Source organism: Anopheles coluzzii, chromosome 2 (assembly GCF_943734685.1).
Source record: "Anopheles coluzzii chromosome 2, AcolN3, whole genome shotgun sequence".
Classification (NCBI taxonomy): Eukaryota; Metazoa; Arthropoda; class Insecta; order Diptera; family Culicidae; genus Anopheles; species Anopheles coluzzii.
Genome location: NC_064670.1, coordinates 83,972,509 through 84,000,459, shown reverse-complemented (window position 1 = coordinate 84,000,459; position 27,951 = coordinate 83,972,509). Strand labels below are relative to the sequence as shown.

Sequence of the window (27,951 nt, the reverse complement as noted above, 5' to 3'; positions counted from 1 at the left end):
AATTATCAACTTGCACCACTCAATAACATGCCCGTCATAGGTTCGAACTCCGTCCTGACCGTTCCCTTCATACGTATAATTGATAATCCTGCTGTGGATAATCAACGAGACACTGATAATCAAGACCAAAAGTGGTATTGGCAGGTCTTGACCGATGACTGTTGTTGCGTCAAAGAAGAAGAAAAAGAAGAAGCAGAAAAATGGAGATGTCCTGATCATATCTGATATCAAAATTAGGTGGACTTAGGTCAATGTTTAATAAACTATCGTTACATCTTTTCTAATGAGTTTTATGGAACTCATATTGATCAAAACAAACATTTTGATTTTTTTAATTGAATCATCAAAATTAGTAGTTCATTTCGCTCATGAAAACCAAATTTTATGATCAAATTCGGTATATTCATTCACATAATCATAGTTTAAATACCATTGTTTGGTTTCAAATATTTATTTTTTTTTATACTTTGGAATAAATGTAATTTTAATTTAACTTTGAAAATTGTGTTGATGCTCAGAAACATTTTCTACCGAATGGAATCAACTTTTTACGTCTTCAACAGTCTTCAACTTTAACCAACAGAACAGTCCTTAGTTATTTGCAAAAACCGTGTACAATAAATATATAAAGCGAATGTATTAAATTTTTGCGATAGTTATAACATTCCCGATTATTAATATTTAGTTCAAGATAAAGGAGTTTTAAAAACATCTTAGATTATTGTTTAAATGGTTTATATGGAATTCTACCGGATTAAATTAAAGCTTTTTGTTAGTAGTCATTTATAATTGACCATCGTGTCTAATTAATAGCGAAAGACAAAGGAACAGTCAAGCGTACGTACTAAAAAGGCAAAAAACTAACTGCATCTAGATCTATTGAGAAAAAGTGGAGCGAAGTAATTGCTTCCCGGTATTAGGAACGATAGTGTTAGTTCCTATAACCTGGAACCGCTTTATAAACCCGGAATTCGCTTTAAATTCCAATAGCCATCAATGGTTACAAGAAAATAACAGGAAAATTCCGACCCATATTATTGCTTCTAATTTAAATTAATCTATTCAATTACACCACCAATACGCTCATTGTTCTGCTCCTTTGTGCAATGGAATTTCCAGAATATTGCCCATCATTCGAACGGATAAATAAGGCTATCCGCATGAATGCTTCACTTGACTCACGTTACATTTCCCATCGAGGGCACACTTCCGCACAAGTGTTTGAGTTCATGAATCATTTCCTTTGACCAATGTCCTGTAAACTCGCAAACGTTGAAAGAATCGAAAGCTCAAATATCATTTCAATCGTTTTCTGACCGCGAAACACAAATAAATGGTTTTGTAATCAAACGGATTGCTTCGAAAGGAAGCTTTTATATTGTGTACATTGAAGTGCGCACAAACAATTCTTGTTGAACAATAACTTAAAGTAGTCAAATATGATGATGGTGGACGGTTTCAATCTGATTTAGTAAAAGTGTGGCACAATGTTCGTAGATCGCAGGCATTATATTCGTAACAAGCTGTTTATCCTGCTTGCGTGGATGAAAATGAACAATGGTAGGTGAAAACGAACGAATGGAAAGATAAATGATTCAAAAATGAATTTGATTTGAAAGGAGTAGGGATGAAAAATGAACGGATTCTGCGCAGTAGCGTGCAAGGACTGCAATGAATGAAAGATGAATCATAACCAAATTAACAGTTTTATTTTCGAAAATTCATCCAAAATACGCATGGTGGGGATAAAACGGTAGTTGAACATGAATGTCCCTGATTAAATGAATAAAAATGAACACTTTTCGGTGGCATTTTATTTTGAAATAATGCTTTTGGATCTAAGATGAGCAAAGAAAACAATTACCAACTGTTAGCAACCCATATGATCATGGATAGTAATTTTTAGTAGTTGCTGTTGTTAAGTTTTTCTGTGATATGAAATTTGTAAAATCACATTGCTTTAGTTTATTTTATACAGATCATATTTCTATTGGGAATAAGGTTGCATTTTCTGAATTAGTCAAACTATTCTAATAGCATTTTAAACAGAAAATATCTCTAAATATTTAATAATGTGAACATAATTGTAATATTTGTAATGTCTAGTGACAATGGCCTCAGCCATTAAAGCCGGGATAACCGACTGGCAGACGAAGGCGCGAGACCGTGAGCGGTTTCGGACACTCCTTAGGCAGGCCAAGACCGCAAAGCGGTTGTAGCGCTGGATAAGAAAGTAAGTGAGTGACACCCACATCAAACAACGAGTGTGATAATTTAATGCAAACGCCCTCCATAAAGGCATTTGCGCGTTATCTTAATATCAAAATAAAAAAACAACAACCACACTGTCCTTAACAATGGAGACGCCTGGTTGTTGTGCATTGTGGCGTCTTACCAGGCACGGGTACACGTTGCACACTTCACCGATGCACATAACGACTGATGTTAGCTGATAATTCCGACAACAGCTTCAAATGTCACCATCCGTCATCAACCACATATTCCCTTATCACTATGTCTAAATCACCGTCAACGATTCGTTAAAAAAACCAAGACAGGAGCAAGGATGCCGTGGTAAGCCATCGAAACCGCGTCACTTTATTATCGGTGTGGTTGAGCTGTTCCTTTCCCGAAGGGATTAATTTGACACATGCCAATCACGACTATCGTTAGCAAATGATGCAAACGATGATAGTGAAAAGCAATCCAGGAAACGTCACGCCTTTCTTGTCGCAAAACGGTCGACTTGACGACATGCGTTACACGCGGAGTGTCTTTCGAAACGAGCGTCTTTGGATTCGTTTTTTTTTTGTATTTTTCCTATACAGTTATGTTTCACATATCGTAAAGGTGTGGCCGATGGATTGAAATAACATCCGTTTGGATTGTAATACGATAAGAATGAATCGATGCGTTGTGGGATTGAACACCTTCTACCCTCCGGTGGTAGTTAGATTATATCGTATGGTGTGGTCAACGCGTAGTTAAAACTGGAGGATATTTCGCATTATATTATACATATTTTATTACAGATATTTCCATGGCGTACAAATTTCTTTTACTTATCAGCTTACACATTTACAAGATTTATGAAAATTATGAATGGTCCGTTAAGGCTTCAACTTTATTAACTTTCTTTAAAAAAGGTGGAACACATTCTATTAGAATACAAATTAATTTAAATGATTGTTGGTTAGTTCTACTAATTTGTTTTAAACCTTTAAAATTTGTCAGTATTTGATTTATCTAAATTTTTCTATACCTAAATCAATATTAATTTTATTTCTAGGTATATTGACATAAATCAACATTATATTACAGGTCAATGGTTTTTTACATGTATCGTTCCAGCATCGCGCACAATTACGAATGCAATAGATAAAAAAAAATCACATGAATGCTTCCTCGCATAGGCTATACCAGGCTTCCGCAGTTGATGCTTAGCTGAATGAACTCAAGTAGCTACCAACTATTTCTATTATCTGTGTTGAATTAAAACTCCACTCTTCTACCCTTCACACGTACATTCCTACGGTACAAGTGAACTTTTTTTTTTACCACAACGTGCTGTATGACTTTTCCAAGCGAGCTATTATGAAAATTGCTTTCGAATAATCCTACCTGTTGTTTAACGTTGATACTCCCCCTTACTAGTAGTTTCTAGCTTCGCGAACAACAGCCTCCGTAGGCGCGTAATAGCCAGTGGCAGTCGCAATCGCGCAATGATTGTTCGAGTGGTACAACGCGAGGTGTGATAATCTCCCTTCAGTAATGACCTTTGCTGCATTCCACTCTTGACATCCTGGCCTCGTACGCATGAAGTCGGCTTACGCGTTTGGTCGTTGTGGCGACATTGGTTCTCTAGGCGTTCAGCATCCTAGGTGCTGACGTGCCTGGCTGCGAGATAGGCTTCGGGCGACCGTGTCGCTCTAAATTATCTGTCAACGGTGTGATGGATGTTCTGGCAGGCACGACGTGACGGGTCAGATGTTAGATTCCAGATCCACACCGTGCAAGCACGATCCACCGCTACCTGTAAGCAATGTTTCGTACAGGTGATGTAAAATTGCGAAATTAAACGAATCGATAACCTTGCTGTGTAATTTAGGGGTAAATTTCGATGTACAGGATTTATTCTTAATTTTTATTGTATGCTGTAAGAATAACAAAATGTATTAACATTGCAAGGTTTGCGAGATATTCTAGTGCGTAATTCTTCCTTCTTGAGTCAAATAAAAGTAAATATAACCGTACTAGGTGTTCTTTGGCGCGAGACTGTGAGTGTAAATAGCTATATTGAGCGTTAAAGTGTAAATAGTAAAAATATTAAATAATAAAAATCAATGAATTTCACCGTTTTTGTAAACTTATTTGAGCTTCCGTTAATCTCGTTGCGCACGTTTTAGGAGTACATTCCTATTTGTTTGGAAACTGTAACGTATTATACTTATTCCCAGAAACTCGTGCTCGTTTCCAGAAAGGTGTAACAATCGCACTGATCCAAAACACAATACGAATGGAAATGAGTAAACTCTGATGAAATTACTGCTTGCTGTGGACGTATCATTGAACGTGTGTACATGAACATTGCATCCGCACGCTGCTGCACAATGGCAAACTATGTGGAATTTTAAAGTGTTTATCACTCTTCTGCTTCCATCATGAACAAAACATAAAAATAGTACGTGTAGTAACAAATTGGCCAAACGTTTGCTTTAAGCCGTTCGTGAAAGGTAGCAGAAAGCGATGAAAAGGAGTTTCTGCTAGGAGTTCGGGCTAAGCGTATCCCCACTCTGACCCGTTTTTGAAGCGAATGAACAGCTACGAAGCTGAATTCGTGACGAACGTACGAAGTGAGAGTGTTCATCAGCCGTTGGATTCGTCGGTCGTCCGTTGGTTGCCACTCTCGCCAGTCGGTTATCGGATATCGCGGATGGTACACCAGTTCCGGACCAATGTTCAATGCAAGCCTTGGTACTTCGGGAAATTAATTCGAATTACGTAGCGGAAGTATTCAGTCCGTCGGTATTCTGTCGTATTGTCGGTGTGTGTAGTGTTTGCTAGTAAGCTTTCGCATTCAGGGCAAGGGCAAGAGTCAGAAGGATTAAATTTTGTGCACGTTTAGGCTATGTGTTGTTATTCGCAAAGCGAGTAGAAAAATAGTGCAAGTTTTTCTAAAAGTATTTGTGCTATAGTAAAACGAAGGAAAGGAAAAAAATACGCCATTCACTGGCGATACATATCATGGCGTAGTGATAATGGTAATGATGATGGTGTTGGTAGCGTGTGTTGGTGAAATTAAGAATGCTCAAGCATTGGGCCGTCTTACCGTGGTCCTTGACAACGCGGAGCGTACCGGCTGAAAGGATAGTCCCAGTGTGTGCCAGGCTTCACGATGTTTAGTGCCGTGGGAGATCATCTGAGTGGGACCGCCCTGCGAGAGGATTACGGTTACGGGCGGTCTAGTCAGCAGATGCTTCTTCTGGCCGGTCGCCAAAACGGCAGTACTTTGGGCGATGCCGACGGTTTGTTCAACGCGAATAAGGCGTTACTAATGAGTGCCCCAACAGTCAGCGTGCTGTTGATGACCACTTCCTACGGCTCATACGGCGTGGAGCTACCGCCAACAGTACCCTCGGCCGGCCTGCCCGGCCTGCCGCTGGGAGGGAACGACTCTTCCGTCCACTACCAGCCGCCACCCACCGTCCATCATCCGGCCGATGCCGTCACCCTGTCTCCGGCGCAGGAGTTCGATCAGCAAACGTTCGTGTACTACGCGGAGGTGCTGAGTGTGATCAACTTCTACTATGTCCCGGCCCTGGTGCTGTTCGGCAGTATCGGGAACGTGCTGTCGGTGCTGGTGTTTTTCAAAACCAAGCTGCGAAAGCTTTCCTCGTCCTACTACCTGGCCGCGCTCGGGCTCAGCGATACGTTCTACCTGATTGGCCAGTTCGTGGCCTGGCTGAACCTGGTCGACCTGAAAATCTACATCCAGGAAATCTGCTGCCGCTTTTTCACCTTCTCCAGCTCGCTGTGCTGCTTCCTGTCCGTCTGGTTCGTGGTCGCCTTCACCGTCGAACGGTTCATTGCCGTGCTGTATCCGCTGAAGCGCCAGACCATGTGCACGGTTCGGCGCGCGAAGATTGTTATCTTCGCGCTGACAATTGCGGGAATTTTCATCAGCCTGCCGATATTTTTCTTCGCCTCACCGCAGTTCTCCGCTTCCATGAACGACACCATCTGCGATATTGTGCAGGAGTACAAAGTGAGTAGCGTTAGTAGCCAGCAGCACGACAGTGTATAACAATTGGTTCACCTCTATGGTTAGCATAGCGCACACGTACTTTGCTTCCAGCTAGTGGTGTTTCCGGAGAATGAAAGCGTGACGGTGGCTTTGGCCATTGTTTCACCCAACTTCCTACACAAAAGAAAGTGATTGCAACTTTTTTTTTCTCCCGCCCTGGATTTTTACCCTACCATGGTGTTGTTGCAAGCAATTGTTTACTGTACAGGGTTCCCATGTCCAAGCTCGGAGCACGGGGAGGTGATGATGGTGGACACCTGCGTATTTGTTGCGTAGGATAATTGCTTCCGGAGCGACTGCGAATGAAATATAGGAAGGAAAGAAAACCTTCATTTATCATTATTGCATGGTTGAGAATTGCGCCCTTTTGTCCATCTGGCATGCGGGTTAGGTTGGTGTTTATTTGCAGATTTGTTCAGATTGCAGAAGAATGAAACCTTTTGTAACACCCGTTCGCACGGAAGGATAACAGATTCATTTACCCTCAATTAAATTGTTCGGAAGAGATGGCCTTTGTTTGTCCTAAGTAAACAATTTATCTCATGTTTGGCAGCAAACTGCGCCAGTAGAACTCCCATACGGCTGAGAGATTTTCTGTTGTTCGCTTCGATTGTGTTACATTGGGGAACGTGATAGCATGTTTGTTCAATAAGGGCAACAGAAAACGTAGTTAAATTTATTTTAAAAACTCCAGTTTAATATAATTTAATTTGGCATTAAAAGGGATACGATCAAACTTAACGAAATTGTGATAAGGTAAGCTAACGTAATTAATGTCTCTCTGAAACACCACAAAACGGGTAATAATACCACGAAACAGTATGCGTGATGCCATCAGAATGCAGCTTCGCGGGAAGAATGACATATGCCAAGGATTACAATGGGTACAGCGATTTTCAATGAAACTGGCTTTTTTATCATTAAAGAAGTGATGAGTATAAAACGATATCCTTTAAAAATCCTGAATTCCTGAAAGATTACCTTTTTCACTGAAAAAGTGCATTTTGTTGAGCATTTGATAAGGGTTTAAAGTGGCATTTTAAAAGCATTTTAAATATTTGATTGTTGAAGACGAATTGCGATACAGTAAAACATCGTTTATCAAGATTAGACTCCACCCGTATACTCTGATAACACGAATATTTGGTCCAAGAGTTTGTTTTTTAACCTAATTAGTTTTTTTTAAACAAAATTCATGGTATTTTTGAGCATGTAGCAGTACATGTTTTGTTAAAGGGAATAATTGAAATTTGTCCTGAATTTAAATGTTTTTTGGTACGATATCATTGCCTGATAACGGATTTGAAGGGCTGGTCTCAACTCATACTACTACAACAACATGCCCGTCATGGGTTCAAGCCCCGAATGGACCGTGCCCCCAGAAGTAGGTCTGACTATCCTGATATAGTAATCAATAAATCATAGAAAGCCAAGCCCACTAGTAGTACAGGCAGACCTTGACCGACAACGGTTTAGTGTCAAAGAAGAAGAACAGATTTTTCAAACCACCTCCTCGGCGCGTCATACTACCTTTGTATTGAGCTGTCAGTTTTTTACAGCAGAACGGATAAGAGGGCAGCTAAGTAAAAGGTATGAGGATAAACGGAGTTCTACTGTATGTGTGAAAAAAGACGAGCTTTTTCTAGATTACTAGGGGAATCTGATGATTTATCAATAATGAAAACATTATTATAAAAACGATTATTTTTTCATGTTTATTGAGTCATCATACTGCGCCTATATCTGCTTTTCAAATATGTTCATAATTTATTATGATTTTAACTGCTCAATAGAAAATATAAATAAATAAATAAATAAATAAATGTAATATATAAACAAGATAATAAATATAAAAATTAATAAATAAATAAAAGTAAATGAATGATTCAACCAATAAATAAATAAATAAATACATATATCAATAAATAAATAATTAAATAAATGAATATATAAATAACTAAAAAAATAAATTATTTAAAAAATGAATTAATAAATAAACAAATAAATAAGTACATAAATGAATCAATAAATAGAGATTTCCATCGTATGTTCAGTACATTTCGGTTATCAAAAGAAAATAGGTTGGAATGTTTGATGATTGCATGGCAAATAATGTATAAATTGCTTCCATTTAACTTATTTAACTTATTCATTTATTGAAAACCCATTTATATTTTCTCTACTTAATTGATCTGAAGTATTTCAGATTTAATATTTTCAAAGAGATTTTTCTCTACTCTATTAAATTTAATTTAATATTATTTTGTTTTTAACATTATACTTAAAACTATAAAAACAGCATTATACCTGAAAATTTGATAGTTACCCTTTTCCCTAAATTTCTTCTTCGTGATCATGGTGTAAAAACTTACGTAGTCGTGCCTACCTACGCAAGGCTTTCTAGACTGATTAGTACCACATAAGAATGTAGGAATTTAACCTTGTGGGAATTAAACCCTTCCAGTCTTATAGAATACGACGTGACTATCCGATAGACCACCGACCCTTCCTAACATTTTCTCTAGGCTATATTTTATTGCAAACGACTCACAAGTTCAAACATTGTAGCTTCGTTGCGTTTTATATATTTTATTTAATATAAAATGCCCATTTGTGCATCCATCTAACACTTCAAAGGTCCAAATAATTCTAAAACGACCACACGACACATCTCTAACTGACATTCGCAACGAATTGATTGATTCGTAACATCCAAGCTTTTGTTATTCGCAATGTGCACACGCAACAATGTGTTATTCGTTTGCTTAATTTTACTCACCAACAGGGATATTTGTGAGGCACCCAGATTAGCTCGTTATTCAAAATAAAAGTTAAGAGAGGTGCTTGTTATAAAATCCTTTTATTTCACAATTGTAAAACTAATGTCAGGGTTGATTTATATCTTCTTTTTTTTTACAAATAAATCACACACCAGACTGTTACGCATATTTCATCGTTCATATTGTTTATTAAAATATTTTGTAGTAATGGTTTCATTAATGTATATTTATCCTTAGTATTAACAGACACATTCCTCTAGCGATTATTATTCTTGCCCCAATCGACCCCGTCGTAACGAAAATTACTTGAAATGAATAACATTTCACGCAGTTTTTCGACCAGTTAGTTGCCTTGCCATGGCCTTATAACAACTGGCAAATATTCGAATGCATAACAATGGTCCCATTGTCCTTTCAATGTTTGTTCCCACTCTCCCCTTCCTTTTCCGTTGCAGGACCAGGCGGCAATGTTCAACTTTCTCGACTTCATACTGGTGTTTGTGGTACCGTTTACGATAATTGTCGTGCTCAACACGATCACAGCACTGACGGTGTGGAAGTTTGCCAGCATTAGACGCACGATGACCATACCACGGAGGTACGTACGAATGCACACGATTGCTATTATTACACATCGCTCCATTATGAATGTGACCGACAGGGTGAAAGCGTTTCAACCGGACGCGAACCTCGAATGACACACCATATCCTTGTTGTTACAGTTACGGGACAAACGTGCGCGAATCCCGGCGACAGCTGAACATTTCGAGCAGCCAGCTCTTTGGCAACGGCACTGTCCCCGTCCAGCAGATACAACTCTACAGTAAGTATGGCTACGGACCGTTACCATGCGATAGAACGTTCGGAATGTCCGGCACGTGGACATACCTTACATACCGCATCCGCACACACAGACGAAAGCGAACGAATGGAAGCAAGTTTCGTCCGGTTTAGATAGTGACGTTCAGATAGTTGGGCTACACATTCTTGGGGCACTTCGGTACAATGATGCCATAGTTACTAATGTCGTTATACAAACTTTTGTTTACGGTCTAATCTTGCCCATCCCGTAGGTCGTAGCCGGGTAGCGAATTCTCAAATCAAGGTTACTAAAATGCTGCTTATCGTTTCAACGGTGTTCGTTTGTTTGAACCTACCCAGCTACATTGTGCGTGTAAAGATCTACCTAGAGGTAAGTGGAATGTATGCTCTTGATGAAAACTTTGCATCTCTCGGTTAGGTTACTAGCCACAGACAAGATATACTATTCCAGTACCCTGTGGCGAGACCCAGCATGCGAAGATACGTTGTAAACAGTTTGGGGCATGTTTTTCTATCAACCTTTTGAAGTGTGAACTTGGCAAGTATGCCGCAGGAGTTTCCGAAGATACCATAACTGATGAATATCCGCTCGCTCTAATTAGTTATCAGTCTATGTCAATAGCCAGCACTGCCCAACCCCCAAGCATTAAATGGAACTGTGATTTCTTTGAACTCGAAGAAGCGTAGATTAAACGCAATTTAGAAGTTACGATTGTTGGATTCGGTTGTGATTTCTATTTCTCTCGTTGCCGCTCCCCACAGACGGAACACACCAACATGAACATCTATCTGGTGCAGAACTGCTGTCAACTGTTTTTCATGACGAACTTCGGCATCAACTTCATTCTGTACTGCGTTAGTGGGCAAAACTTTCGGTAAGCTATGTTATGGGACGCATGTGTGTGTGTGAGTGGGTGTGTGTGCGAGTGTGGTGTTCCGGGCGACTGAAAGTTTTAACTATTCCGCGTTCTACACATTCACAGGAAGGCGATTTTTGGTATGTTCCAGAAGCGTAGCCAGCGGCAAATAAATCTCGAGCATACCTCCGGTACTCAGGTTACAGGTAACGCAAACAAATATTCACCGAAACCACGAGAAACGTCTCTCTATTGAGTTATGATTTCTTAATGCATTGTTTATGGTGTGTCACAGAATTCGTCCTCCGCTCCAATGGTTCCAAGATGCGAAGAAACACCACCATATCAGACACCGCAGATGCGACGACGTGGCGAGAGTTGGCCGACTATGAAATTACCAACTTTGTTAAGTAGCAGTAGTCTCTTGTGGTTGTCTTAGCATAGCTAAGCTCATTTAAATATGTGTAATAGTGAATGGCGTGACAGGAGTGCTGGTAATGTGGTGATATTTTCAGCGAACGAACACTCTCCGTGCGAAAGTTGTTTAAGGTTTAAGTGCTAAATGGCATATTACAAATTGTGTAAATACTGGTGCTTTCCCAAGGCGGCAAAATATACATCCTTATTTTTTTACACGTTCAATTGAAGGATTTATCATAAACACTCTACATACGCAATGAGAATATCCGAAATCCGCAATCATTAATGACAGGTAAGGATGTGGGATGGGAAATCAAACCCTTGCATAATGGTATTTGTGCATGATTTATGAACCTGTTGTTTACATGTAAATGTGTCAGCATTTGTTGTCCAGAATAAAATAAGAAGTAAAACTCTAGTTTAATTTTTGTTTATGTTCTCAATAAGTTTGAACAATTTTGGATGAATTAAAACAAATGTTTAAATGATACAACCAGGCCGTCCTTACGAGGAATAAAAAAACAAACAAATATTGATTTACATTATGACAATATTTATATTTTGTTTATCTAGAAATATCTTGATAGTAAATTTAATAACTTAACTTTTTTTTATTTTAATGAATGACAGCATATGCTTTTCATAGTGGGCTGATTTTCAAAATTATCTCTATTATAAAATTCTAGTAAAGGCTGATCAGCGTTACTTTCCAGCGGTAGCTTTGATGTTTTTTTTGCTCAGTTTACATCCATACAATGGCAACCACATCGACTATAGAAAACGAATATAGTTTTTAGTGTTTTGAAAGGTATGGAGAAGAATGATACAAATTACAGTCAGAATTAAATAATTTAACGTTTTTTTCGTGGTCTTCTAAGGCGTGTCAGTAAAATGTTGCAAATAGTGGTCCGAAGACCTGTCTAGCAAGCCTTACAGTCAGAAGAGAGGCGGCTTACTTTAGGTGGCCGCCACTGTAAATCCGGATGTATGAAAACGTAGCGAAAACATGCATACAAAAAGTGACTGAAAGAAATAACCTTTTTTATGAGTAACGAGTCATGCCGGCCTATACAGGATTCCGATAGTTAGTACCACTTAGCCGGATAGTCAATCCTTGCTTAAAGCAACGGTCCATGGGATGGGCATGTTGTTAAGATGTCCGAGTAGACGATAGTACCGCGGGACCTCATGCAACAAGAAATAAACATAGGAAAACTAGACTGAATTGATGGATCATGGATGGTTCCATTAGTGAGTTAGATTCAGGTACTATTCAAGTCCCGAAATATAAAAGGGAGCAGTATCAGGGACCGGAACCAGGATCTTTTGCATGACTGCTAAGGAATCTTAATTAGTTCAAGGATCAGTATGGGGTTCAGTTTCAGTACCGAAAGGTATATTTTGCAGGATCTGCATGGAATCAGGATCCGAATCAGAAATTATCTCGCATAGCCCTGTAACCGGGCCATATTAACTAGTCAAATAATAATTATAACGACACTTTTAACATACTGTTGTTATTTATTTATGCTATATTTTTATTCCGATAGTACGATTGATTTATTCTATTTTAAAATCAATTATCTTATTGCACTGTAGAAAGGAAAATATGTGAAACATCTTGCCCATCCCGTAGGTCGTAGCCGGGTTGCGAATTCTCAAATCAAGGTTGGAATGGAAAGTGGAGTTTCTGCAGACACCTGATAATATAAAAATCTAGAACGCTGTGATGAAACAGGTGAAAATCTGTTGATGGATTCGTCGGTCGGTCGTTGAACACTCGAAAGAAATGGAATAATAGTCTATACCCCGTAAGCCTTATGGTGGGGTAAGATGTAATGCTGATGTTGTGAATGGGAATATAATTAATTAGAACTGATAAAAACCACTAAAAATCATTTATTTTTCATACAGTGTGGTTGGTGGATTTGTTTTTACGATATCCTAGATGAGTATAGAAAAATAGCATCAAAGTGAGAATAATACTCATGGTGTATCAAAATACATTAATCTAAATGTGTGAAAAGTTGGTCGGTCTTGTGGTACAGTCGTCAACTCGTTCGTCTCAACAACATGCCCGTCATGTAAATCACACACTTAATTAAGTTAACAAATTTCCTTTTTCTTTGCTGAAACATACTTTATTTTGTTGAGTAAGGTTCAAGATAGTTTGAAACGTTGTTAATGTATTAAAAATATTGAAACTAATTTCAAATGGAAAAAAAGGAAAACAAAAAGTCTGATATATATCATTGTGTGTACACATTTATCAAATTAACTGTTTATTGGGGACGAAAAATCTATAACCCGCATATTGTTCCTCTGGAAGGATGAAAACTCATCATTCTAACCTATACCACAAAAGGAGCCTTAGTTTGATAATAATCTTAAACCATGGCGACACGTGAAAACAACTTTCAATGCGTTCAGTACCGTAGGTCAACAACATTCACAGCTGAATCGTGAATGGATATGACGAAACTAACATCTTTGTATTTCGTTAAACCAGCTTATTCTAATAAGCGGGGCAGGTTAATGTAACGACGTGATTAGAGCTTATCTCAAAGTACACAAACCAGAAACCAAATGCAGCAGAATAAAACCAAAAACATGGCAAAACATTTGATTGGGATGGAGTCAAAAAACTTTTGTAGCAACATAACATAAAAACTCCAAAGTTTGGACAAAATATACAGATAATGTAACTATATTTTGCCTGGATTTTTAAAAAGAATCTTCAATTCAATCTTCTTCAATCAATTATTTAATTAACTAAAAGTATAAAGATAAATTAGACGATATATTGACATTTTGTTATTTTATTGAACTATTTTCAGTTTATTCCATTATTTATTACTATTCCAGAACTTATACGGCACAACAATCACTCAGAAAAATACATTTCCCGACTGATGTCTTCTATTTGGTGTAATGTCCTACGCGGACATGCCCGGCCTATACAGGCTTTCGAGACTTAATTCATTACCACGTAGCCGGATAGTCAATCCTTTCTACGGGGGGACGGTCCATTTTGGGCTTGAACCCATGACGGGCATGTTATTGAGTCGTTCGAGTTGATGACTGTACCACGGGACCACCCGACTTATGTACTTATAATTAATAACTTATAATTCTCGCTTTGGTTCTATTGTTCATAAAATCGTGATATCGTGTTCCAAAAGAAGTTATACAACATAACATCTAAAAAAATATAGCTATGCTATTATAATTGGAATGAAACTAACTTTTGAAGCATGTTTGATATGAAAAGATATCATTACTCACATAGCTACGAATTGTTATACTATTCTATCATCTTAAATGTTTACTTTTGCTGACAAAATAGTGAATGTAGCATTGTATAAATAGCACTGCAGACTATAAAAATCCTATCGTTTACGCCAGGAGTTTTCAAAATGCTGCCAATTTAACCATTTTTTTTCAAATTTCACCAATAATTTATCAATATTTTATGTTTATTAATTCTATTACAAAAGTGAACCATAAATATTAAACACTTGTACAACATGTACGCCTGATAATGTTGCAGCAGTAGCTAGTGAGGATATAAAATCATAATGTTCTTCTTCTTATTTAGCACAACAATCGTGGTTGGTTATGGTCAGCCTTATCCATTAACGGGCTGAGTTTTCGAATCGATTTATCTATAGCTTCAAAGTCACTCCAGCGTATGTGAGCCTCGGTCCATACTAGATTTGAGTTCATCTCGTGTATGTTTTTATGTCGTTCGGCTTGACGTCTGTAACGCGGGATTGTTGAAAAAACCCTACTGCTGGGTTGAAAAATATAAAAACCAGGGGTGCATTGGACGTCTGAACCATAAATGTAATCGGATTGACTGATGGTACGATGGCGGTGATGCAGATGTGGCAAAAATGAATTGCTAAAAATAACTCCACGTGATAGCAGTTATCATGGGAAGACAGGTATTTTTCAAACAAGTTGTTTAGAAAGTTGTGCGTTTTTCGTTTCATTTGTAACGAGATTGAGTTTGGTCAAAAGCTTTTTTGTTAAGCCTAACATAAAAAACAAGACTTCAATAACGTGAAACATTTGCCCAAGTAAGTGAAATGCGGTGGAAAGAATCTGTTTATTTTGGGAAGGGTTTCTGCCCACTGCTAGCATTCATTTATTATAAATTCTTTTGACAGCAAATACTCTAGCGCAATGATAGATATCTTGCGCTGCAAACATACAGACAGATATAGATATACGTTCGAGAAAGTGTTTTGCTTTAAAAAGAACGAAACGAGCATAAAACGACATCCTTAGCGCATTACACAACAGCGTCGAGTGTAGCCATATAATGAAACATAATTGAATCAAAGTATTTCAAACTGGAAAGCGGCTCGTTCAGTAAGCTTGTCTGTCTTTCTATCTTTAAAATGCACTCGTTCCACACAAATGGAAATATTTGTACTCGTGGATAGAACGTACGTGCTCATCTTTCACTGGCGAAGCATTGTCTGTCATCAGCTTGATCCATGTGGAAGATTCTTTATCAGAATGAATCGTTTCTGCTGCCATGCTTCGGGACTATGAAATGCGCATGAGCTTCGGATGAACTATGTTAAGGAAAATCCGGTAGAAGGGATGACCGCAGACTCTGCGCACATATCGTGCCAATCCTCCCTTCCACTGTTCCAGTGTTCATCGCTCGCTGGCTTGCCTTGGCCAAGTGATGGGGCCGCTACCGAACAAGCGTGAATCTATTATCCATTTAACACATTCGGATAGGATGGTGCGCTTCAGTTGCTGATAACCCGGGCTCGAATTTGGCAGCAAACACGCCCGTTCGTGAGTGGGCATGTGATCATGCTAAACGGTTGCGCGGTGGAGGTGGAACTGATCATTATCATCCTCACAGGCGACAGTGCGCGATCGTGCTTGTGGCCGTACCAAGCAGACAGTGCGGTTCGATTGATCGGATCCGGAATGCAGGTGATACTAGTACACTCCCCGTCCGGTGTGCGTGTGTGCGTGTGTGTTTGAGCAGGACTTTCCCGGCAAGTGACGGTTACGCGTGGCGCGACCATAACCATGCTAAACGCAAGCACCGTGCAGCCTCCGCTGGCGGATGCCCGTGTCGCTATGGAGGCGGACGGTGGTGCGCTGAATCTGACCGAAACGGAGGTGGTGATGGAACTGATTGGCAACTTTCTCAACTTCTACTATATGCCGCTGCTGGTGGTGGTCGGCAGCATCGGTAACATTCTGTCCGTGCTGGTATTCTTCAACACGAAGCTGAAGAAGCTGTCCTCCTCGTACTATCTGGCCGCGCTGGGCATCAGCGACACGTGCTACCTGGTCGGATTGTTTGTCACCTGGCTTAGCTTCTTCCAGGTACACATCTACACGCGCGAACCGTACTGCCAGCTGTTTACGTACACGAGCGGGGTGAGCAGCTTCCTGTCCGTCTGGTACGTGGTGGCCTTCACGTTCGAGCGGTTCATCGTCGTGCGGTATCCGCTCAAGCGCCAGAGCTGGTGTACGGTCCGGCGGGCGAAAACTATCATCGCCTGTCTCACGATGGTCGGCAGTGTACACAGCGTGCCGTACATCTTCTACGCCGGCACCCAGTACTCCGAGCGCAGCAATGTCACCATCTGCGATATGCGAAAGGAGTACACGGTATGTAACAAGAAAAAAGAGGGGATGATGAAAAAAGACAAGCAACGGCAAAAACGTCTTCCAATATTTCGATTCTGCCGTTGAAATTGTAAAATTTTCAATCTGCCACCTTACATGACATTTCCGGGACGGTAACAAATGGCTCAGAATTGTAACCAGCTCAAGCAGCAGCGCGCAACCCAACACACCAGAGCAGCATTGCTTTGTGTGCTCTATAAATGGACCCGTAAGCATTAAGCTATTGAATAAACATTAATCTTTTTTTTTGCTCGAGCGTTGCTGGGTAGCTTTGCGGTATCAATTTTGTCGCCGGCAAGAAGACGTTGAAAATCCGCCCATAAGAAGGACAGTTTTCCAACGTCGGTAAAAGCTCAACGCTCGTCAGTCAGCGGATTAACAAGTGTGACCGGAACAACTGACAACCGCCCCAGAAAGATAATGTGACCGAAGGGCGATTGAGTGTGGTGTCCATTCATTCGATAGAGCCCGTTTGTGTCCGGCGTAAAGCGAGCATCGCATGGGGCAGATGAATGTTTAATGCAATTTATTTGCCATCCGTTTGAGCTTGCGTTGTTAACAGAATTAAATGACAATTAAAGTTTGATCGGGTCTGGTGGATCTCGAAACAGAGGCTGCCCTGCAGGGGCTATATTCCCTAGCCAAGCATCTGGTTGTTACCGTTTATTAACAAAAAAAAACTATATAATGCTCCCGTTAATGGGTTGCCGATTGGTATCCAGCATAGAATCGATAAAGTATTGTCTGTTAAATCCTAACAAAAGAGTTAACAGCTACAACCATTTAATTTCGTAATAGATTCATGTTTCACAAAACAGTTGATGCCCATGAAGCACTTTAATTCTGCTGTAATTGAAATTTAAAGCTTGATACGTAACGAACATTGCCATAGCTTGCAATGGGAAATACGTCGACGAGAATTGAATTTACCTCCACGCGTTCTAGTACCTATGTCGCACGAAATCTTGCCTTGAAGCATATTATTTTAATCATCACAAATGCGACACGGAAACTTGTTTTTCTGTGCCACCGGCAAACACAAAATTCAACCCCGACACACACAAACACACAAAGCCGCTTTTGCAGAATATTAGATCATGTCGCGAGAGTTCCTCGCTCAACACTCTGTGTCGGCCGGCTGCCCGGTCGAATACGAGCCGCTCGCTGTGATCTGTGAATATGAAAGACAAACAGAAACATCACCACTGACTTTCTGAACCCATGGGCAGTATCGGTAGCAGTAGTAAGACGAAGTGAAAGAAACAAGTTCTACATTTACATTGCTGCACGGGATTGGCTTGTTTTAATAAGCCTCTTATTTTACAGCCAACCAAAAAAACCGACACAAACCATAAAAACTTATTAAAATAATTGTTTGTTTTTGGCTTTCTACTACTAAGTCACTGGGCGTATGGTTTAATCTCCAGACACTCGACCAGTGTCGGTGTACATACATGTTTAATTTATGAAAGTTGAATTATTGGCTGTTTATCACATTTATTTTAAATATGTAAAAAATGTAGTAATCAATCTATAATGTGATAAATGTAGTCATTAAAGTTACAGATTTGTACTATCGATTTAACTTATCTTGATTATCTTATTTTGAGATGGTTTTTTGTTTGGCCTCTAAACAACAACACAACATTTCGCAAATATGTTGTAAATATTTGGAATGCATTGTTCAGCAGGATTCAATGACATAAAACAGATTCCAAACAGGTCACAGTATGCGCTCATTATCGCTCTTTATTTCCATCCCATCAAAACAGGGTATAACCCTACGCATAAAACCATCTGCTTTTTTAAGGTAAATTTAAAAAAATCCTTTTCACGGCACCTGAAATGGATCCTTAATAAAAGATTGGATGAAAAAAAAAAATACCGAAGAAAATTTTTCATGGCAGAAAACCCACTTCATGTTCCTTTGGTAAAAACTTTCGCCTTTTGACTCATCATTTCAGACCTTTTGCACCAGCAAGTACGACAAGAAAGCGTACGCATTTGTAAAAAAAACAACACAGATACTTTGCCACGGGTTGGAAATGGACGCACAATTCGCAAATATGATTTAAAACCTGGTCTTCTCGTATTATGCGTTGGAAAACTGATTATAATTGGATAATCTACCTCGTGTACCGGCGTTGCCGGCACTTGAGGCGGAAGTGGCGAGCTACACAGTGCGAAGATGCGTAGGAGACATTCCTCCTCTGTATTGGGAACCGGATAGCAGTTTTGAGTGGTTTATCATCGAGCGGAAACCACTAGCGAGTGGAAGCAGATTTTCAGTTTTTCGTTTCTGTAGCAACGCGTACTTAACTCTCGGCAAACGAGATCGGTCCAATTTTCTGAAGTACACGCACATATTTTTTCATGTCCTGTACACTGGAGGAATGGATTTTAAAAGGGCAATAAATCATTCATTGCTTTGGAGACCAATTTGTTGGTAGACCGAAGGTCAAAATACGTTCCAGCTGTCTGGCATAATGGTTTGATGTGTAGTATTAATTATAAAATTGTTACTTTTTCAGGAAACAAGAATGAAACTAAAAAAATGAAATATGTTCATGATGTATTTATGTCGAAATGCAGTAGGGTAACTATACCATTACTCGGCAGTGTACCTGTTTTTGTCGAATATTTCTAAAAGATACATTTAAATCGGCAAATAAAAAATATCACAACATAATACGATAGTTTATCGTTCAAAATAATGACACAAAAAAAAATTGTAAGTGTATCAGCAGTTTAAGTGAAACTGCTGCACTAGCCTGTCCAATTTTGGTACATTAACCGTATATCGATGGTATATATTCTAACTGAAATAACCTATCCATCGTAGTAGACATGTTCTGTGAAAGGAATTAAATGAAGAGGGCATTTAAAGTTGGTTTTTTTTAGAATACTAAGTCATCAACTCGTACGACTTAACAACATGCCCGTCATGGGTTCAATTCCCAAATGGACCGTGCCGCCATAAGTAGGACTGACTATCCTGCTATGGGGGGGAAATCATTTAGTCACTGAAAGCCAAGCCCATAAGTGGTACAGGCAGGCCTTGACCGACAACGGTTGTTGAACCAAAAAAGAAGAAGAGAAGATTTTGGAGAAGAATAAAATAGAGAGTTAAAGTTTAACCTATATACAGGGTTTTCCATAACAGCTTCGAACGTAAACGTTGTTATTCACCGCGTGCAAAATGTTGTTGCACATCGATATGACATTTCATTTTCATCGTAATAATTTTTAATTTCTACAGCATGATTTTCAACATGACTCAAGCTGGATTGAGTTTGACAGTTTTTCACTTCACGGACATTTCAGTTCAAGGTTTAAATTCCGTAAAATTGACGGGTTCTGTAAACATAGTGTTAAAATTATAATGCGTACAAAAAAACAATGATTTTAATTTTCATAGAAGCTTTTCGTTCACGATTGTAATCACTAACTATATTGGTATTACCTTAGCACAGTGATTTCCGATTTATATTGACGAAGATAGAGGCAAAGTGATAATCATTACAAGTTTAGTTGTAATATTTTTTTCTACAAAAGTAAATGTAGGAATGAATAAGAACTATATATCACCCATTAACATAAAAGTCTTTAAAATGATATAGCTAATGTGGCCTCAAACGGAATTGTTAATAAACTTATTCCTCGTGTTTTTTGAAACTTCCGCCGACATCGGTCAAAATGTGGCATCGAAAAGATATCGGTTCAAGTGTCCGGTTAAACAATAACGACTATTACAATAAATTAGCATTGTGCAGACGTATTTCTATGGAAACCAAAACTTGTTAAACGGTGCAAAATTTAACTAAAACAATTTTTTTCATGATTTTAACCAATCAAAATAGGTATTTTTATCCATCCGTCAAATTGAAGGCTGCTACATGAGAGACACCCGTAAAGCTAGTGTTTATTAAAATACTAAGGAATTTACAGATGATGAAAATATTGTTTGTTTTTTTTTAAATTTCCAAAGAATAGTTTAACTCGATTTTGCCTTTGTTAAAAAAAAGTACTTTGTGACGGATCCATCGAGCAAACTAACAGTAATTTACACCTTATTACAGGGTCGTCCAAGTCACTTTCTAATGTTCCACAAGCTGGACTTAGTTTAACAGTTATTTGTTGAAAAACATGGGGAAGAACTAAATTTTTACTTTTATGAAAATGCCACAATTGACAGCTGTTGAAAACCCTCATGTAGATGGCGAATAATGGTATATACATTGAAAAGTGGCTCGGGAAGCCCTACTCGGCGAATCACTGGTTGAATAAACATTACAATAGGTCCATTTACATCCGAGAAAAGTTCGTGTCGCGTAAGTGTGGTAAGATCAAACCATTTTTTTATCACTTCTTAATGATGTCAAGGCATAAAATCGTGTCGTCTGAACGTAATTGTTATTTATATCTATATTTTTAGCCGGACTTCAATCGTTTATTTAAACTGAAATCTAAACTTAATATATGGAAATGGCTGAAACCTATGGCTAATAGTAAACCTGTTGTAAATATTATGTTTATCTTCCGAACCCAATAAATTTAAACCACCATGTGATCCATTTATCACGGCAGTACAATGTGCAGTGTGTATATAATTACTTCTATCCCTAATCAAAATGAACACAACACAATACATATGAACATTTCAAATTCATTGCTCATTTAGCAACTCACACTCCTATCAACTGCATAATTAGTTAATTATTGTTTACATTGCTCACGTTTTCTACCAGTCACAAATGGAAATTTTCAACTACATCGATACGGTGATCGTTTTTGTCGTACCGTTCACCATAATTGTCGTCCTCAACTCGGTCACCAGCTTCACCGTGTGGCGCTTTGCCGGACTGCGCCGTAACATGACCCTGCCGAAAAGGTAACGAATGTGCTTTCTTTCCCACCACCTCCCAGCAAATGGTTCGGAAGCCGTAGCATTTTCAGTTTACATACTGTCGGTCTTATACATACGTGTTTCGTGTTTCGTTTCCCTTCCATGAACAGGAAACCATCGAATTTAGAAATCCGGCGACAGCTGAGCTTCCAATACTTTTCGACCCATCCCAACGGCCGCAATGGCATTCTGAGGCGATCTAGCATGAGTATGAAAGATAGGAACGTTCGCCCGCTTCTACGGTACAGTTCTTCATTAACATACCCTTGTTTGCACTTTTTACTCTTTCATTACGATATGACCGTTTGCTATACCGGACCGCAGGAGAGAACCGGATGCTGCACTCTCAGATGAAGGTCACCAAAATGCTGCTCATCGTGTCCTCGGTGTTTGTTTGTCTCAATCTGCCGAGCTACGTCATGCGCGTCCGTGCATTCGTGGAGGTGAGTAGGGCCGTTCCAAAGAAGCCCACACACAGTACCAGAAGATTCTTTGTTGGTAATTTGTGCCGACTCATACGTGCCTTGTGCGACAGTTATTAATTGAGAAAAATCTGGTACGGCAATGTCCTTGCGTTCGTGTCTTTGCGACGATGTTTTGTTTCCTCTTCCACAGACGGGCCATTCGTATCTCACCATACTGGTGCAGTACTATTGCTATCTCTTTTTCATCACCAACTTTGGCATCAACTTTATTCTTTATTGTATTAGTGGACAAAACTTTAGGTATGTTACGCTGGAACGTCAACTTGGTGGGTTGGAGCTTATGCATGGTATTAATATACATTTACTCTCACTACGTTCTACTTTTATCTCACCAGGAAAGCTGTGATAGAAATGTTCCGCCGACATCGCAAGAGCCGGGTGAACCAGGAACCGAACAGCGGTTGCGGTACTCAATCAGGTATTATGTAGCAAAGGGTACGCATTTTCATTCCCTGTTGCTCGTGTTAGCTAATTTATTGCCGTTTGATGCTATTGTGCATGGCTTTTGTGTAGTCGTAATATGAACTTTGAAAGGGAATACCTAGAAAAGACGCTGTTTACAGCACGTCTAAGGATAACCATTTGTAAATTATAGATTACATATAGAGCTTAACGCTATAAAATGCATCACCACATGATGATTGCATGCTTGTGCCAGCCAATTACCGAGCCGCAATAAGCAATCAGTGTGTTAACAAAAGCTTTTACTAAGTAGTTTATGAGTCGATCGTTCCAAACTGCGTGCCATTGTAAAGCGTGAGGGGTTGGAAAGTAGATGTACTACTATAATTGTGCGTTTCTAATTCATCTTATAGAACTGTTGCGAGCATACGGCAACTTAGCCCTGAGACGTACTAGCACTCCGATGTTGTCTACCACAACCACTACCACCACGAACCGTACAGCAGAAACGATACTGTGGAAGGATTATGCCGACGCACCGGTTATGAACCTGCCCTGATTCTTCGAACTGCCGCAAAAACTTCAAATGATGTAAAGACCTAGCTAGGGACGGACAAATTCATATCGGTTTCCAAACTTAGGAGGGAAGGGAAGTGGTATATTTTAGCAGATTAGCATATTTTTTATCAAGATAAGCATTTTACGAGACGAAATAATTCAACAAAGTGTGTACTCTCTGTACTGAGAATGTGTTTGCATGCATGTGACAGTATTATGTACATCGCTCCCAAGAGGAACAACAATATTTGTGCATCACAAAACTACACTGAACAGTTAGGCGGAATGTCACCTATTATTGGGAGGAAATGTCTTAGCAAACAGCACTGTGTTGCTTTCTATGTGAACGATGATATCGATGGGAATAAACAGAGTGTGTGCTATACTTTTTACTGAAACATGAAAACCCGATGAACTTGAAAGGAAAATGATCCGAAATGAAATAAAGGACAAGACAATAGCCAAACATGGTTGTAGTGACGGCTCGATTGTAAGGTAAAGTTAACTTACTGCTTTATTTTTCTTATCATAATGGTACTTCCGGATCACTGCTACAGACACACTTTGAAATATACACACAGACACACACACACACATACAAACCATTTCATAGCGAAGTACACAAAATTCCGGGAATAGAATATTGCTTTCAGTGTTGCTACTCAACTGGTTGACTGGTAAGATGATTGTTCTCAAGGCAATGAAATTGTTTGACTGCCGTTTGGGCTTTCTATCTATCCGGTGCCTTTTGAGCCAAAATCTGTTTTGTTCACGAACAAAGCAAAGGGATGCGCGACTTGTAAAACAATTGACATAGAGAAACGGCATTACGCGTGGACCTCTTAGTAAGATCTGAAGTAGCGTTGAAAAAATGAGACAGGAAATTCAAATTGAGCTGGGCTGGAATACAACACGTGTTCAGATGGTTCGTCAAAATGTTACATTTGTAAACATTAATTTGTTAGTGATAATAATAATAAATTTTTTGTATACTTTTTTTAAACTTTTCTCAATAAAGCACTTTGTAGCACACAAAAAGTGTGCAACTCACAGGGCTCTTACTGTTTTTTTTAAATAAAAAGTATGAAAAACGTTTGTTCCGCGACAACAACGAAAGCGGTAGACAAAAATTGTAAACCATGCGAGGGTTCATTGATGAGTCAAATTGACAACATTATGTCTTGTTAAGGTATGAAAATAACCTGACAAGCATATAATACCTCCATTAGCTACATGATGAGCTCGGGTGAAGCTAATGTGTTTCTATTCCAAGCATTATCCAAAGCACCGGTGGTTCAACGTTTACGGCGTTCAGTGTACAAACACGAGATGGTTCTTTGCACGTGTGTTTATGTGAGTTTATGTGAGTGCGTGTCTCTGGTTACATGATGCTTCTATGAAATCGGCCACTCGAACGTATTGAAGACACGTGTCACTAGCGTCACTGTTCTGTTAGATGCTGGACGCACTCATCGTGTGATTGCCCAGTCCAAACGGAGGCACACGCGATGTGCGAGTGAAAAATGTTCCACGGGCACTGTTGGAAAAACAAAACAAAAAAATAATGAAAACCCACTTTTAGGCAGCATGAAAATGAGTGCTTCTATATTTGCTACCATTTGCCATTTGTTTTATTGCGTTTTATGCGCTTATGTGCTGGAAGATAAAAATTACATTTGATCATGTTTTCTTTTCCCCACACTTACCTGAGCTCAAGTGCTTCTCCCATCGCAACACACTCACGCGAGGATGTGTCACGAACGTCCGGCAAACAGATATCGGCCTGTCTCGAAATTTCATCCCGGCTGCATGCGCACGCTACGAAGCTGTTCGGTAGCGGAATTGATTCCGCAAAGAATCCGGTGGACCGCGCGTGACTGCAGCTATCTGTGTGGACGAACGAAACGTTAGGAAGGTTTGAACCCGCTCCTGTGCACTAAATAACGAGTGCCGGATGTGCGGGATACTGTACGCAGTGTGAAAACGTCGAGCGTTTCGCAACCGGGCTGTGGGGGAGTGCCACCGTTCGGGAAAAAGTCGGCATGTCCGCGAACAATATTCTCGCCCAGCGTCATCCCGTCGGTATGGATCACGTCAACGAACTGAGCAGTGTCTGGTCCGACGGCATCTTTCGAATCTAGAGCAAACAGTGGCCCGGCCGGATCCAGTGCCGTCACTCGGTGTACCTTTCCGCCCAAGTACCGTCCCACGTTGCCAGCGATATGCGCACCGAGACTGTGCCCGATAACATGCACCTGGCTAGGCTCGATGCCTAACCGTTTCATGAAGCGTGCTAGTATGCTACCTAGATGGTTCCCCACCGGCAGTACCAGGTCACGAGCGGTCGGATAGTGCAGTACGGAAACGGGAGACCAATCGGCCACCAGTAAGTTGTGAGCATCCTGCACCAAGTATGCTGTACGTATCGGAAGTATCGATACGTGGTGGCGATCGGCGTTCCAGCCATGGATTAGAACCTTCAGCTGTCGACGTAGGTCCAGTTGCGGTGGCGTCACGAACGATTCCACATCCATCTCTTGCTTCAGCGTTCTGTATAAGGCACAAGGATAGAAACACAAACCACGTTAGTCATCGGAAACCCGCATCTTAAAAGAATACTTTCCACGGTGAGAAGAAGTATAGTTTGACTTCATTCAGCTCTTTTGTGAAACTCGATACTGCCGACGTATCGATGGCAAGAGCAAATAGAAGCACAACAACACATCCGACGATACGGAGCGAAGCCATTACGTTAGCTGCTTCTTCGTGACAATGTCACAGCACAAATGCTACAGCATCGACCAAGCAGTGCTAGCAACAGTATAATAAGATGTTTTGCGTGTTTCTAAATAGCGGTGCGCTTTTCAATGAAAATGCTGCTGATTGATAGACAAATTGTCCACATCATCGTTTCGTTTCGTTTACTTATTTTTATAGAGACTTTGAGGTCTAGCTCATTCGCCTCTTTCCACATCATCGATCGCAATTGTCCATGAAAACAACCACTACTTACTCACATTGAAAGTTTGATTTGAGCTAAATTGCTAACCGTAAAACGTCGATGAAACATAGCAACGATATAGATAACCCCAAAAATAAATTAGCATTCACTTGAAACTTCAACATTGACTTTTTGAATAAGCTTCATTAATACAATAAAAACACATCCGTAATACGCTCCACTAACAATTTCATATTGATTGTTCTACTCCCTAAACATCTCCCCAAACAAAATACAGTTTGTTTCAGGTTATCTTGAATCAGAATTAATTTGAAACCTTACTTGATCATGTTCAACAACAATCAGTTAATATTGATAACGCTTCGGTACATATTAGTGAGAAAACTAAGGATTACCTGAATAGAATGGAAATCAATACTATGCCAGCCGTTTCTCTATGTTACTTCGATAAGGGTATGAAGATGGGAAACAGTATCAGACCGTGCAGCATCTGGAATTAGTGATTACAAATGCCTGGTGAACCTTACTTGCTCAGGCTTTGCTAAAACCTACTGAAAGTATGCCAAAACGGAATTTTCAGATGATTGATCTGAATGGAGGATCAACTGATTAAAAACATTTCAATATGAGTTATTTTTTCCTAGTTTTCAATTAAATGTCAAAATGTGGCTATCCTTCAAGGCATTTCTCCATCAAGGCCTGTCTCTACCATTAATGGGCTTGGCTTTCAGTGACTTATTTATTACCATAGCAGGATAGTCAGTCCTACGTATGGGTCCATTCGGGGCTTGAACCCATGACGGGCATATTGTTAAGTCGTACGAGTTGACGACTGTACCATCAGACCGGCCCAATACTAATATTAAATATTATTTTTACAAAATTTAAAATCAACTGAAACAGGTTTGTCCATGTTAGCAATTTAATTTATAAAATTTAATATGCGTTTTTTATGCTTTTAGAACAAGCAAACGGAAGGCCGTGGAAATTGAAGTTTGCCTTTGTATTCTTTTGAAGCTTTAGTTTTTAACTTTTTCCTTTTTGTCTATGCATTTTCTTGGCAGCACTTCTTACTTTTTCCAACATTAGCTTTGTGCATACCCAAGCACTAAACATTCTTAGTATGTAATCTAATGCAATGTCTCTGATGTAATCCAAAAGTTAGTACCCGTATATAACAACCGCAGGAATAGGATTGCGGTCATTTTCGATCTGAAAGGGGGTTGATATGCATGATAAAATACGGTACTTTTGTTTTTGAATGGAACTTTACATATCATTCAATCTTCCTTGATAACTTCCAAATAAATAAAAAAATACAGTGTATGAAAAACGTCGGAACGTTGAATTCGAGGGCTTAAAGAATTTCATGAGACTTGGTAAGATATGAATGATTCGAAAACAGCCAAACCCCTAGGATGACAAAGCAGGCGAGACTAACCACAGTCGTAGCGTTAAATAAAAAAGTAAAGAATATTTTTAAAAGATGTACAAAATTATCCGAAATATACAGGTGCAGTACAGTCGCACCATAATAAACAGATGTTTTGAGGTTCGAGACTAACCGGTTGACAGTCTGCCTTGTTGGGATTATAAAAGAGTATTATTGAAGTTATTATAAAAGAGTAATTTGTAGATTTGATGAATTGAGTTGTTTGTAAAGTTAATGTATGTAAGTTTGAACAAATAACATATAATGAAGTTCATCTAAATTATTCAAATTTAATTAAATGCCTGAGTTCAACCTAAAATTTGGCAGGGTGCAATAACAGTATTCCGTTATAT

The 27,951-nt window shown here is 39.3% G+C and overlaps 3 protein-coding genes across 4 annotated transcripts; 2 read left to right on the top strand and 1 right to left on the bottom strand.

The window, feature by feature from the left end:
* The first annotated feature begins 4,908 nt into the window (after positions 1–4,908).
* Positions 4,909–11,410, top strand: LOC120952539 (growth hormone secretagogue receptor type 1-like). The gene is made up of 7 exons (XM_040371926.2): positions 4,909–6,265; positions 9,540–9,682; positions 9,807–9,907; positions 10,158–10,276; positions 10,669–10,781; positions 10,890–10,969; positions 11,059–11,410. Exons 1-7 carry the CDS (start codon positions 5,396–5,398, stop codon positions 11,175–11,177), a joined length of 1,545 nt encoding a protein of 514 aa, XP_040227860.2. The 5' UTR covers positions 4,909–5,395; the 3' UTR covers positions 11,178–11,410.
* Positions 11,411–15,490: 4,080 nt separating this feature from the next.
* LOC120951944 (neuropeptides capa receptor-like) lies at positions 15,491–23,607 on the top strand. 2 transcript variants are annotated; one of them, XM_040370969.2, is made up of 7 exons: positions 15,491–16,835; positions 21,602–21,744; positions 21,870–21,967; positions 22,084–22,202; positions 22,375–22,484; positions 22,580–22,679; positions 23,060–23,147. In XM_040370969.2, the coding sequence occupies exons 1-6, from the start codon at positions 16,245–16,247 to the stop codon at positions 22,671–22,673; spliced, it is 1,155 nt and encodes a 384-aa protein (XP_040226903.1). In that variant the 5' UTR covers positions 15,491–16,244; the 3' UTR covers positions 22,674–22,679; positions 23,060–23,147. The 2 variants fall into 2 exon arrangements, with proteins under 2 accessions (XP_040226903.1, XP_040226902.2); XM_040370968.2 differs by having other exon boundaries at positions 15,494–16,835; positions 22,580–22,662; positions 23,060–23,607.
* Positions 23,608–23,675: 68 nt separating this feature from the next.
* LOC120951946 (pancreatic triacylglycerol lipase-like) lies at positions 23,676–26,014 on the bottom strand. Its single transcript, XM_040370970.2, has 4 exons — positions 25,831–26,014; positions 25,177–25,754; positions 24,911–25,091; positions 23,676–24,741 (listed from the first exon to the last, which is right to left on the bottom strand). Exons 1-4 carry the CDS (start codon positions 25,950–25,952, stop codon positions 24,657–24,659), a joined length of 966 nt encoding a protein of 321 aa, XP_040226904.2. The 5' UTR covers positions 25,953–26,014; the 3' UTR covers positions 23,676–24,656.
* Positions 26,015–27,951: the final 1,937 nt, after the last annotated feature.